The sequence below is a fragment of the Hyla sarda genome, chromosome 6 (genome assembly GCF_029499605.1).
Source record: "Hyla sarda isolate aHylSar1 chromosome 6, aHylSar1.hap1, whole genome shotgun sequence".
Taxonomy (NCBI): Eukaryota; Metazoa; Chordata; class Amphibia; order Anura; family Hylidae; genus Hyla; species Hyla sarda.
In genome coordinates this window covers 267,562,867-267,576,426 of record NC_079194.1, presented here as the reverse complement: position 1 = coordinate 267,576,426, position 13,560 = coordinate 267,562,867, and the positions used below count along the sequence as shown (strand labels likewise).

Below are 13,560 nucleotides of genomic sequence, written 5' to 3'. Positions count from 1 at the left end.
ATGTAGAGCGGCTTGACTAGACGGGTCACCGGGATGCGGAATTTATTCACCAGAGAATCCAGAATAAAATTCCCAGAGGCACCAGAGTCCAAGCAGGCCACGGCTGAGAGGGAGGAGTTGGCTGAAGGAGAAATCCGCACGGGCACCGTGAGACGTGGGGAAGCAGACTTAGAACCAAGAGACGCCACACCCACGTGAGCTGGGTGCGTGCGTTTCCCAGACGTGGAGGACGAATAGGGCAATCCACCAGGAAATGCTCGGTACTGGCACAGTACAGACAAAGATTTTCTTCCCTACGGCGATTCCTCTCTTCCTGGGTCAGGCGAGACCGATCCACTTGCATGGCCTCCTCGGCGGGAGGCCCAGGCGTAGGTTGCAACGGAGACTGTGGGAGAGGTGCCCAGAGATCTAAGTCTTTTTCCTGGCGGAGCTCTTGATGTCTCTCAGAAAAGCGCATGTCAATGCGGGTGGCCAAATGGATAAGTTCTTGCAGGTTGGCAGGAATCTCTCGTGCGGCCAGCACATCCTTGATGCGACTGTATAGGCCTTTTTTAAAGGTCGCGCAGAGAGCCTCATTATTCCATGATAATTCAGAAGCAAGAGTACGAAATTGGATGGCGTACTCGCCCACTGAAGAATTACCCTGGACCAGGTTCAGCAGGGCAGTCTCGGCAGAAGAAGCTCGGGCTGGTTCCTCGAAGACACTCCGGACTTCAGCGAAGAAGGACTGGACTGTGGCTGTGGCAGGATCATTGCGGTCCCAGAGCGGTGTGGCCCAAGACAAGGCCTTTCCTGAAAGAAGGCTCACTACGAACGCCACCTTAGACCGTTCTGTAGGAAACAAGTCCGACAACATCTCCATATGCAGGGAACACTGAGACAGAAATCCACGGCAGAGTCTAGAGTCCCCATCAAATTTGTCCGGCAGGGACAAGCGGAGGCTAGGAGCGGCTACTCGCTGCGGAGGAGGTGCAGGAGCTGGCGGAGGAGATGGTTGCTGCTGTAGCAGAGGCAGAAGTTGCTGTAACATGGCGGTCAACTGCGACAGCTGCTGTCCTTGTTGGGCAATCTGCTGCGATTGCTGAGCAACCACCGAGGGAAGGTCAGCGAGACTTGGCAGCGGCACCTCAGCGGGATCAATGGCCGGATCTACTGTCACGATTCGGCTTACAGGTAGTGGATCCTCTGTGTCAGCGATGGATTGGCGTGGACCGTGCTAGTGGACCGGTTCTAAGAGGCTACTGGTGTTCACCAGAGCCCGCCGCAAAGCGGGATGGTCTTGCTGCGGCAGTAGCAACCAGGTCGTATCCACTAGCAACGGCTCAACCTCGCTGACTGCTGAGAAGGCGTGGGACAGAAGGACTAGGCAGAGGCAAGGTCAGACGTAGCAGAAGGTCGGGGCAGGCGGCAAGGTTCGTAGTCAAGATGGATAGCAGAAGTTCAGGTAACACAGGCTTTGGACACACTAAACGCTTTCACTGGCACAAGGCAACAAGATCCGGCAAGGGAGTGCAGGGGCAGTGAGCAGATATAGTCTGGGAGCAGGTGGAAGCCAATTAAGCTAATTGGGCCAGGCACCAATCATTGGTGCACTGGCCCTTTAAGTCTCAGAGAGCTGGCGCGCGCGCGCCCTAGAGAGCGGAGCCGCGCGCGCCAGCACATGACAGCAGGGGACCGGGACGGGTAAGTGACCTGGGATGCGATTCGCGAGCGAGCGCGTCCCGCTGTGCGAATCGCATCCCCGACGGCCATGACAGTGCAGCGCTCTCGGTCAGCGGGACTGACCGGGGCGCTGCAGGGAGAGAGACGCCGTGAGCGCTCCGGGGAGGAGCGGGGACCCGGAGCGCTAGGCGTAACAGCATCCTTGTGAATATGACCATGACTGTAGTGACATGACTTATGTTTTATAACAATACCCTTTTTCTTTAAGTAGGCATAATGATATATTATGCACATCTAATGACTATGCAGATATTAGACATAGTTGACTACACATTTCTGACCGACTAGAACATTTTATTATGATTATGACATCACACTTTATGAGTACTATGAAATTTGATTAGTACTAGGATATATCTGACTATGACTGACATTTGACTGACTAGTAGAGTATTACTGACATTTAACTGACATTTGACCATTAGAATATTAGACTTGTTGACGGCAATGCTTGTACATACACTTTGACATTATATCTCTGTTTATTATTTGTTTCTGTTAGACATATTACACCACTATTTATTTTTGCTGTTAGACACTGGTTGCCTGAGGCTTTCTGCCCAATGCCTTGGCTTCTAGGGTCTATCGGCATTACACACTTACCCCCAGAACACTTTACTCTAGATAACATTTGACATTTGTTACCTTACTTTTGTACGTGCATTTGGTTGGCTACAGGAATACCTTCTGGCGACAAAAGTACCCTAGGCACGCAAAGACAAGAAAAAATGATATGAGTTATAAGACATTTTAGTTACTAACAGTGGTGTGGACTGGTATAGGAAGGTTACAGTCCCTGATGTACATTTGACTGAAGTTTGTGACTGATGTACATGACGTGTGATTTATGTGTACTGAATTTATGTGTGTACTTTATTTAAGTTTTTGTGTACTGAATTTATGTGTGTACACTATTTAAGTCAGTCTTGAAATCGTGCAGGTAACTGTCCTTGTGTCGACCTTTGGCACCGACGCAACACCGCCTCTTTGGTCTCAGGAACACTCTCTTCTTCAGGAGCCATTTGTATTTCCGAAGTAGAAGGACACTCTTCCGGACTGGATTCAGGAACTGTACTTGGTCCTGGACTTGTAGGATCCATGTGAACTGTGAACTTGAATCCGGAATGAAAGCAGAAGCAACGAGAGAAGCAGGTGAGGAAACCAGGGATGATTGTACTGGTGCTTGGTATGGCATAGCACAGAAGACTGCAGGCTGGTTAGAGGAGAACACAGGTACATCCATTGACAGATGGATTCCTTCTCCTGGTACATACTCCCTCACGGGTCTAGCAGCTGTGGGAGGAAGAACAGGAGGCTCAGGCAGATCTTCTCTGAGGCACAGTTTTATGCGATTTCGATGGACCACCTGTGGTTCGTAGCCAGTCTTCTAGACCTCATAGACATCTGAGTCTGGATTTGGCACTGTGGTAATAGTGTAGGGTTCTGTTTACCAAATGGAGTCCAACCTATGCATCCTTGGGATCTTCAACAGCCAAACTCTATCTCCCAATTGTAAAGGCTTGGCAGAGGCGTGACGGTTATAGTCTCTCTGCTGTCTTTCCTGGCCTTGCCCATTTTTTCCCCAACAATCTCCTTCGCTTCTTGGATTCTCCTCTGATGATCGGAGATCCAGCCTTGTGAAACCTGTGGAGAGTTGTTAAAGGGCGCTTGTAGCCCAAATGCTTGGTCTTTTGGCAGTTGTCCATGCCGTCCTATTATCAGGAAGAATGGAGTGTACCCTGTGGAGCAATGGATGGTGTTATTGTAGATCTCCAACAACACTGGCAACAACCGGGGCCACTCTTCGTGCTTGGATACTGACGCTGCTTGCAGCATATGTATGAAGACCTGATTGATGCGCTCACATAATCCATTCCCCTGGGGGTGGTAAGCTGTTGTCTGGAGCCTCTTGCAGTGGTGAAACTGACACAATTCCTGGAACAGTTGAGCCTTGAAGGCTGTTCCTCGATCCATGAGGACTCACTCTGGACATCCCAGGGGAGTAGAACATCTGTGCAGCAGTCTTCGCTGTGTGGTCTTTGACAGGTACTACCACAACCCACTTGGAGTAGTGATCCACCATGGTGAGAGAGTAAGAGTATCCAGACCGAGTAGTAGACAACTTGACATGGTCCAACGCGACCAACTGGTTAGGCCTTTCACTTTGGATGGGGTGAAGAGGTGCTCTTGCATCCTTGCGGAGATTCTTGGTGACGTTACAGACAGTACATTCACCACACCATCTTTCGATGTAACTTCGCATCCCGATCCAATAAAACCTCTGCATGACTGTGGACTCAGTCTTGTGGATTCCAAAGGGTCTGGACTGATCATGGTAGGCGTTGAGGACCATTGCAGCATCCCTTCGGGGAATCAGGATCTGATGGAGTCGCTCGCCAGAGACTGGATCCAGCAAATTCCTGTATAACAGTCCCTTATGTATAAACAGTCGGTTCCTTTGTCAACCTCTTCAACTCATAGTCACACTGAGACCGGCGTAGACGGGTTGGTACCTTCTTCATCAATAGGTAGTCAAACAGATCCCCCATGACTCGACTTTCGTCCTGTAGTCTTCCATGTATAGAGGTCTTCCGGAACCCTGGTGGACCTGGGTTCACTGTCTTCTTATGTAGTCAAGAGACTCTGACTCATGAACCTCTGGTAAAATGGGGCATCACCACGTCTTCCCACTTGTCCTCGACAGGTGGTTCCTCTCTGGGGGCCATTCGTTGACAGCACATCCGCATGCACATTAGACTTGCCACTTCGGTATTTGATGTTGAAGTCATAGTTGGCTAGCCTTGAGGCCCACCGCTGTTCAATGGCTCCCAACTTGGCAGTATTAAGATGGGCCAACGGATTGTTGTCCGTGTAGACGGTGAAAGGGGTAGCTGCTTGATAGTCCTTTAATTTCTCGGTCACTGCCCAGACCAAAGCGAGGAGCTCCAACTTGAAGGAACTGTAATTGGAATCGTTCTTCTCCGCCCCTTGTAGATGTCTGCTGGCATAGGCTATCACCCTTTCTTTACTTTCTTGAACCTGGGACAGGACAGCACCCAGGCCTTCAAAGCTGGCGTCGGTATACAGTCTGAAAGGCTGACCATAATCAGGATACGCCAGGATAGGTGGTTCGGTCAACAAATACTTAAGAGCTTGGAACGCAGTTTCCTGCTCTTCGGCCCACTTGATAGGTAGTCTTTCGTTATAGTTTTCCTTTGCGATACCCCGGAGAAGAGCTGTAAGGGGTCCAGCAATCTGTGCGAAGTGGGGAATGAAGCGGCGGTAGTAGCCGGCAAATCCCAGGAAGCTCCTAACGTCCTTTACTATTTACTTTTTCCGGGTCAGGTTGAACCCCCTCTGCGCTGACGACATGGCCTAGGTAGTGGACCTGTGGCTTCAACAAATGACATTTAGAGGGCTTCAATCCATGACGGTGGTCAAGTGGTCAAGATGCTCCTGATAAGTCTTGGAATAGACAATGACATCATCCAGATATAACAGCATGCTTTGGAAGTTTAGATGTCCTAGGCATCCCTCCTTCAGGCGTTGGCAAGGTAGCAGGGGTGTTGCATAGCCCAAAGGGCATACTCTTGAATTCAAATAACCACATGGGAGTCACGAAAGCTGTCTTCTCCCGGTCCTCTTCAGCCATCGGCACTTGCCAATTTCCACTGGTCAAATCCAATGTAGAGAAGTATGCGGCTGATCCCAAAGCAGTTAAGGACTCTTCAATCCGTGGTAGAGGGTAAACATCTGTATGCGTCACATTATTCAACTTCCGAAAGTCCATTGTCACGATTCGGCTTACGGGTTGTGGATCCGCTGTGTCAGCGAGGGATTGGCGTGGACCGTGCTAGTGGACCGGTTCTAAGAGGCTACTGGTTTTCACCAGAGCCCGCCGCAAAGCGGGATGGTCTTGCTGCGGCAGTAGCAACCAGGTCGTATCCACTAGCAACGGCTCAACCTCACTGACTGCTGAGAAGGCGTGGGACAGAAGGACTAGGCAGAGGCAAGGTCAGACGTAGCAGAAGGTCGGGGGCAGGCGGCAAGATTCGTAGTCAGGGTGGATAGCAGAAGTTCAGGTAACACAGGCTTTGGACACACTAAACGCTTTCACTGGCACAAGGCAACAAGATCCGGCAAGGGAGTGTAAGGGAGGAGATCAGATATAGCCAGGGAGCAGGTGGAAGCCAATTAAGCTAATTGGGCCAGGCATCAATCATTGGTGCACTGGCCCTTTAAGTCTCAGAGAGCTGGCGCGCGTGCGCCCTAGAGAGCGGAGCCTCCCGCGCCAGCACATGAGAGCAGGGGACCGGGACGGGTAAGTGACCTGGGATGCGATTCGCGAGCGGGCGCGTCCCGCTGTGCGAATCGCATCCCCGACGGCCATGACAGTGCAGCGCTCCCGGTCAGCGGGACTGACCGGGGCGCTGCAGGGAGAAAGACGCCGTGAGCGCTCCGGGGAGGAGCGGGGACCCGGAGCGCTAGGCGTAACAGTACCCCCCCCCCTTAGGTCTCCCCTTTTTTTTGTCCGGAAACTGCCTCCCCTGGGATGAGGACACCGGGAAAGAATGGAGGTTTTCCTCAACGGCAGGCAGTACAGCAGGAGTTGGAATGGGGAGGGAGGGCAGAGGGTGAAGCTTGGCACGGGGCAGGGAGACACAAGGACGGGAGCCATGGGGAGGCACAGAGGCTTGCCTGACGGGACTGGGAGGGGGGGAGAGGCACTTCCTGTGGCAGGCAGAGTCCCAGTTCGGTGTGGCCCAAGACAAGGCCTTTCCTGAAAGAAGGCTTACTACGAACGCCACCTTAGACCGTTCTGTAGGAAACAAGTCCGACAACATCTCCATATGCAGGGAACACTGAGACAAAAATCCATGGCAGAGTCTGGAGTCCCCATCAAATTTGTCCGGCAGGGACAAGCGGAGGCTAGGGGCGGCCACTCGCTGCGGAGGAGGTGCAGGAGCTGGCGGAGGAGATGGTTGCTGCTGTAGCAGAGGCAGAAGTTGCTGTAACGTGGCGGTCAACTGCGACAGCTGCTGTCCTTGTTGGGCAATTTGCTGCGATTGCTGAGCGACCACCGTGGTAAGGTCAGCGAGACTTGGCAGCGGCACCTCAGCGGGATCCATGGCCGGATCTACTGTCACGATTCGGCTTACGGGTTGTGGATCCGCTGTGTCAGCGAGGGATTGGCGTGGACCGTGCTAGTGGACCGGTTCTAAGAGGCTACTGGTTTTCACCAGAGCCCGCCGCAAAGCGGGATGGTCTTGCTGCGGCAGTAGCAACCAGGTCGTATCCACTAGCAACGGCTCAACCTCGCTGACTGCTGAGAAGGCGTGGGACAGAAGGACTAGGCAGAGGCAAGGTCAGACGTAGCAGAAGGTCGGGGGCAGGCGGCAAGATTCGTAGTCAGGGTGGATAGCAGAAGTTCAGGTAACACAGGCTTTGGACACACTAAACGCTTTCACTGGCACAAGGCAACAAGATCCGGCAAGGGAGTGTAAGGGAGGAGATCAGATATAGCCAGGGAGCAGGTGGAAGCCAATTAAGCTAATTGGGCCAGGTATCAATCATTGGTGCACTGGCCCTTTAAGTCTCAGAGAGCTGGCGCGCGTGCGCCCTAGAGAGCGGAGCCTCGCGCGCCAGCACATGAGAGCAGGGGACCGGGACGGGTAAGTGACCTGGGATGCGATTCGCGAGCGGGCGCGTCCCGCTGTGCGAATCGCATCCCCGACGGCCATGACAGTGCAGCGCTCCCGGTCAGCGGGACTGACCGGGGCGCTGCAGGGAGAAAGACGCCGTGAGCGCTCCGGGGAGGAGCGGGGACCCGGAGCTCTAGGCGTAACATCCATGCAGAAAAGGATAGTCCCATCTTTCTTCCTAACATGGACCAAGGGAGCGGCCCAGGTACTCTGACTCTCCTGGATGACGTCAGCCTCCTTCATTTCAGTCAATATTTTCTTGACTGTCTGGTACATATCCGGGGCCACCGGGCGGTGTCTCTCCTTGATTGGGGGACTTTCGTCTATCAGGATCCGGTGCTGTATCAAAGTAGTCTGGCCAAAATTGGTGGGGTGCTTGCTGAAGGCATCCTGGTACTGTTTGGCCACTTGAATGACTCCACCCACCTGTTCTCTTGGGGTGCTCTCGTCCCCCACTTGGAGCTGGGTCCACTATGGCTCAGGATGACTGGTGTTAGGTCGATGAGCTGTCTGGGCTGTCCGCTGTCACGCCACCTGCGTCCTGGTGAGGATGTTCTTTGATCCAAGATGATACAATTGAGCAACAGGAGTATACTATGGCAGCATGGTGGCAGCGTCAGATAGATTGACCACATGGGCCTTTTGGACTTTCCCATTGGAGTGGCCAGGCTTCTCGCCGCTCGGACTTAAGGGTAGTCTTCCAGCTGTATCGGCTCCAGCAATGCTTGGTAATCTTGGTTCTTAACCCCAGTTCGGGCACGGCACCAGATGATGGTTTCTGAATGAGGCTGTAAGACTACTGACCGGATGCCCTAAATCCTTACTCAGCAGATCTCTCCCTGGCAGTTGACGAACTTTTGCTCTGCTTGAAGAGTCTTCAAGTGGTGCAGCGCAGCCCGCCGGCCTGAAGGTGACATGTGAGGGAGAGAGGCATGCAAAGATCCTACTATTTCATCAAAACAGTGTCTCATAATGTTCATGCCTCTGCCACCCCCTTATCGAGTACATTAGTCACAATTACTCCTTGTTCTCTGAGGACATACTCTCCCACTTGAATGGATGGCTCCCACTACTCAGGCCTGGGTACTGGTTTCCCGTTCCCTGCCATCACTTTAAAGTCGACATCATCAGGTTCACATAATAACTCAGGACCCCAGTATTTATAGAAGACATCTGTAGACACCTGGGAACCCGTATCAATTAGGGCCTCTAGCTGTATCCCTTCCACAACAACCTTTACATAGGGGCATGGGGCAACGTAAAGGGAAGGTCCTGACTTGGTGTATGTTGAATCTGGACCTGGTGAAGATGTTCCTAAGGGCCGGTCCTCAACCTTAGGGGATTCCCATTTAAAGCCCAACACTGGGTTCTCCAATGTCCGGTTTTATTGCAGTGGCTACAGAAAGGCCTCTGAGTCCCTGGAGGTCTGTTAGAAGGTAAATTAGGTAGATTAGCAGGATGGGGAGCAAGGGCAGGTTTTCTAAGTGGAGGTGTCTCTCGGCTAGGCGGACTGGTCCGGTTAGCAAGTTCTTTAACGGCCTTGGTCAACTGATCAATGTCCTGCCTAACACTTTGCAAGTATGAGGCCGCAGGGAGCTGGTGGTGACGGTGGCGCTGACCCAGCAGATGCTCCCAGTGTCTCAGAAGAGGAGGCGCTAACTTCTTCGGCCTCGGACCCCAACTCAATAACTTGTATGGCTAGTCTCTTGAAAGCAGGAAAAGACAAACTAGGATTTTGCACTGCTAGCATTCTAAGCTGGGCTTTGTACCACTTGTTTTGCGCCCTATCTATAAATCTGTCCATTAGCACTTTGTTGCCTTGCTCGGGCATGATACAGTCTAATCTCTGTACAGTTTCTAAGGGATTTTGCAAAGCTACAGCATAGTCCCGGAGAGTCTCACCTGGTTTCTGCCATCTCTTGTATAGGCGGAAGCGTACCTCGGATGGGGAGGGAGACTCGAACACTTGGTACAGTCCCTCAAAGATCTGCTCCACTGTTGCCTTCTCGGAGGCTGGCCAGGTGCGGACCTCTTCCAGTGCTGATCCTTGTAGCTGTCCAGTAAGCAACTGCACCTGCTGATAAGGGGGAAAAGAATAGAAAACAAAAAGGCTCTATCTTCTCCTTGAAATCTTGCAAAGTGAAGGGGTCCCCATTATAGGTGGGAAGAACAGGTGCAACAACAGGAGCCCCTAGACTGTTGCCCTGGACTAGAGGTGGGGAGGGTAGAACCCTCCTAGCAGACTGGGGTGACCCCACTGCTGGAGTTGCAGGAGCACCTTCGGCCTGTGTATCAGGAGAGCTGGGGGCTGACTTCTTGCAGGCTTGATGGGGTGCGCTGTCGCTTTAAGAAATTTGGGGTGCGCTGGCCCTATAAGAAAATTTTGAGTGCGCTGACCTGCAGACTTGTTTGGGTGCGCTGTCGCTGCCAGAAGGTTAGAGTGCGCTGGTCTTGTAGTCTTGTTTGAGTGCGTTGTCGCTGTAGGATGATTAGGGTATGCTGACCCTTTAAGAATTCTTGCGATGTGCTGCAGCAGCTTCAGTGACCTACTTCTGAAGTCCCTGGAGGTATGCTGCGCTCCCCGGTACCTTCTGCTGGCTTCTGCAGAGTCTGCGCAGCAGTGGTCTGGTACACTGATGCGGAGGCAGCTGCCGGACCTTTTTGTCTTGCTGCGCCCGGAGGGCTTCCGGTTGGGTCCGGTTAAGAAATCCTTCCCAACCGCTACACAGGAAAAACTTTTTGTTCCTTCCGGCTGGCCAAGGAGGCGTGACCGGGGAGGACCAGCGGGGTGGAGCTACGACCACTCGCATGCGCGGGAAGGCCAGGGACTGACTTTTAACCCTTGCAGGTACTTTGGCAACAACACAGTATTCTTCACCACCACCTTACTTTTTCTAGTGCCCTGGCAAAGCACAATTTCACTAACAATGTCCCGTACACTGGTGGGCGCAATTCTTGTAGTTCTTGTAATAATGATGTAGTCCACTGTACTATTGTTATAACTTTAGCGGGACAGTAGTGAACTTGAATTGTAGAGGTAGATTTCACTTGCAGTTTAGTTGTGGCTGCAGGTTCTTGGGCTTTGGCCTAGATATGCTGAAATTGAATGGTACAGGACGTGGTGCTTTCTTTAATGCCAGGAACTAAGAGAGTGCAGGAACAAGAGAGCGAATATACAGACTACAGACCCTTATATACTAGGGGTCTGGACTAAAGCCCATTGGTAGCTGGTTGCCTGGGGTAGATGTGCCCTTGGAACTCTGGATATATCATGTGATTACAAGACACATGACTAACATTTTATACAATCTGTACAGCTTTATACATACTGACACAGACAATAAATGAACATATTGAATATGCGAGGCACTTATACCAGATAACCTGGGGGAACCCTGCAGGAGAGCCCTGTGGACCTGAGGGACTCTTCCTGTCCAGGACTGTACAGAACCGTGTTCTGTACTGGGACACCACACATATTCATCCCCCGTCCACCCCCCAATCTACTCCCTGTTACCCATGTCCACCCCCCTATTCAACCCCCCTGTCTCCCATTTCTATTTGTCCAAAAAAAGAAAAATAGATGTTTAAATAAAGCGTATCCTGTTGGGCAACCACAATGAGGCTTGAAGTTGAACCAACTGGTGCCAGAAATTTTAACAGATTTGTAAATGACTTTTATTAAAAAATCTTAATCCTTCTTGTACTTATTAGCTGCTGAGGAAATTATTTTCTTTTTGGAACACAGAGCTCTCTGCTGACATCATGACCACAGTGTTCTCTGCTGACATCTCTGTCTATTAGGAACTGTCCAAAGTAGAAGAAAATCCCCATAGCAAACATATGCTGCTCTGGACAGTTCCTTAAATGGACAGAGATGTTAGCAGAGAGCACTGTGGTCATGATGTCAGCAGAGAGCTCTGTGTTCCCAAAAAAAATAAACATTTCCTCTGTAGTATTCAACAGCTAATAAGTACTAGAAGGATTTAGATTTTTTAATAGAAGTCATTTACAAATCTGTTTAACAGTTGAACTATAAAAAAAAAAAAGTTTTCCACCGGAGTACCCCTTTAACCCCTTAAGGACCAAGGACGTACTGGTACATCCTGAGTTCTCTCCCTTTCTATAACGCAGGGCCATGACAAAGTTGAACGCTGCGTCTTAAGTGAAAGTGAAACCATGCCGGTTAGCTCAGGGAGCTGTTCGGGATCGCCGTGGCGAAATCACGGCGTCCCAAACAGCTGTTAGACACGAGGAGGGTCTCCTGCCTTGCCTCCTGGTGTCCGATTGCCAAATGACTGCTCAGCGCCTGAGATCCAGGCATGAGCAGTCAAGCCGGCAGAATCATCGATCACTGGTTTCCTATGAGAAACCAGTGATCAATGTAAAAGATCAGTGTGTGCAGTGTTATAGGTCCCTATGCGAAAAAAAAGTGAAAAAAAAGTGAAAAAAAAAGTGAATAAAGATCATTTAACACATCCCCTATTAAAAGTTTAAATAACCCCCCCCCTTTTCCCATTTAAAAAGTAAATAAATAAATGTAAATAAAAATAAACATATGTGGTATCGTCGCGTGCGGAAATTTCCAAATTATAAAAATATATTGTTAATCAACCCGCACGGTCAATGGCGAACACGCAAAAAAATTGCAAAGTCCAAAATAGTGTATTTTTGGTCACTTTTTATATCATGAAAAAAATTAATAAAAAGTGATCAACAAGTCTGATCAATACAAAAAGGGTACCGCTAAAATCTTCAGATTACGGTGCAAAAAATTAGCCCTCATACCGACCCATACGCGGTAAAATAAAACAGTTATAGGGGTCAGAAGATGACAATTTTAAACGTATAAATTTTCCTGCATGTCGTTGTGATTTTTTTCAGAAGTACAACAAAATCAAACTGATATGAGTAGGATATCATTTTAATCATATGGACCTACAGAATAAAGAGAATGTGTCATTTTTACCGAAAAATTTACTGCGTAGAAACAGAAGCCCCCAAAAGTTACAAAATGGTGGGTTTTTTTTCCAATTTTGTCTCACAATGATTTTTTTTCCTGTTTCGCCGTAGATTTTTGGGTAAAATGACTGATGTCACTGCGAAGTAGAATTGGTGGCGCAAAAAATAAGCCATAATATGGATTTTTAGGTGCAAAATTGAAAGGGTTATGATTTTTTAAATGTAAGGAGTAAAAATGAAAGTGCAAAAATGGAAAACCCACTGGTTAACACACAGTGGAAAAACAGTATATCCTATTGGGCAACTACAATGAGGCTTGAAGTTGAGTGGGAATGAGGCTGGATACACAGTGGCTAAACATGTGGATCCTGCCACTAGTAAACAAAACAAAGAAAAGCATGGCAACACTGATTATATATTGAAATTTAAGTAGTTCATTTGTTTTCCCTTAGTCTGACAGCAGCACAATGATGGGGTGTGTATCTCTGCCCCTGTGAGCTGCAGGACCAAGGAATTTTTAATGAAAATAAAAACACGCCCCTCTGGGCATAAAAAACCCCACAGAACAGCCCCCCCTTGAGTTTATTATATAGTACAGACTTAGATACAGGCAAAAAAAGAAAAAAATATTTTTGAGAGGGAGCCTTGTGCTGCTGTCAGACTAAGGGAAAACAAATTAACTACTTAAATTTCAATTTCCCTGTCGTCTGACCAGCAGCACAATGATGGGATTTACATAGTACCCAAAAAAAGGGTGGGATTTAAGTAGGTTCCAGATTAGCCACAGTATAAGCATCCTTGATGCATTCACATATCCAACGCCCCAATGTGGGCTTGGAAGCTTTTTTCCTCTTATTTGAGCCCTGGAAAACTACGAATAAGTTCTCATCCTTACGAAAGGGAGCAGTTCTTTCAATGTAAACCTGAAGAGCCCTTACAAGATCAAGGTTGTTAAGATGACTTTCCTCACCTAGGAAGGAATCAGGAACATATCTTGGTAAGGAAATCAACTGATTTCTGTTAGAAAAAGATGAAACTTTAGGGGAAAAATCAGGTAAGTACCTTAAGAGGACCTTGTCCGGTAGGAACATTGTGTAGGGCTCAGCCGAGGAAAAAGCTTGCCGTTCTCCAAGTCACTTGGCAGTGGTGATTGCAAGAAGGAAACAGACCTTCT

At 49.6% G+C, this 13,560-nt stretch overlaps 1 protein-coding gene across 7 annotated transcripts in view; it reads left to right on the top strand.

Moving 5' to 3' along the window:
- The window catches only part of MACROD1 (mono-ADP ribosylhydrolase 1), a 578,339-nt gene that overhangs the window by 477,314 nt on the left and 87,465 nt on the right, over positions 1–13,560 (top strand). Inside the window, exon 8 of one of the 7 annotated variants that reach the window (XM_056527246.1) lies at positions 2,663–2,874. The exons of 5 other annotated variants lie outside the window; for them this stretch is intronic. In XM_056527246.1, coding sequence (XP_056383221.1) covers positions 2,663–2,826 — 164 coding nt within the window. In that variant the 3' untranslated portion in view covers positions 2,827–2,874. Of the gene's footprint in view, positions 1–2,662; positions 2,875–13,560 lie in introns of those variants that run through there. One more of the 7 variants, XM_056527249.1, reaches the window with a different exon arrangement.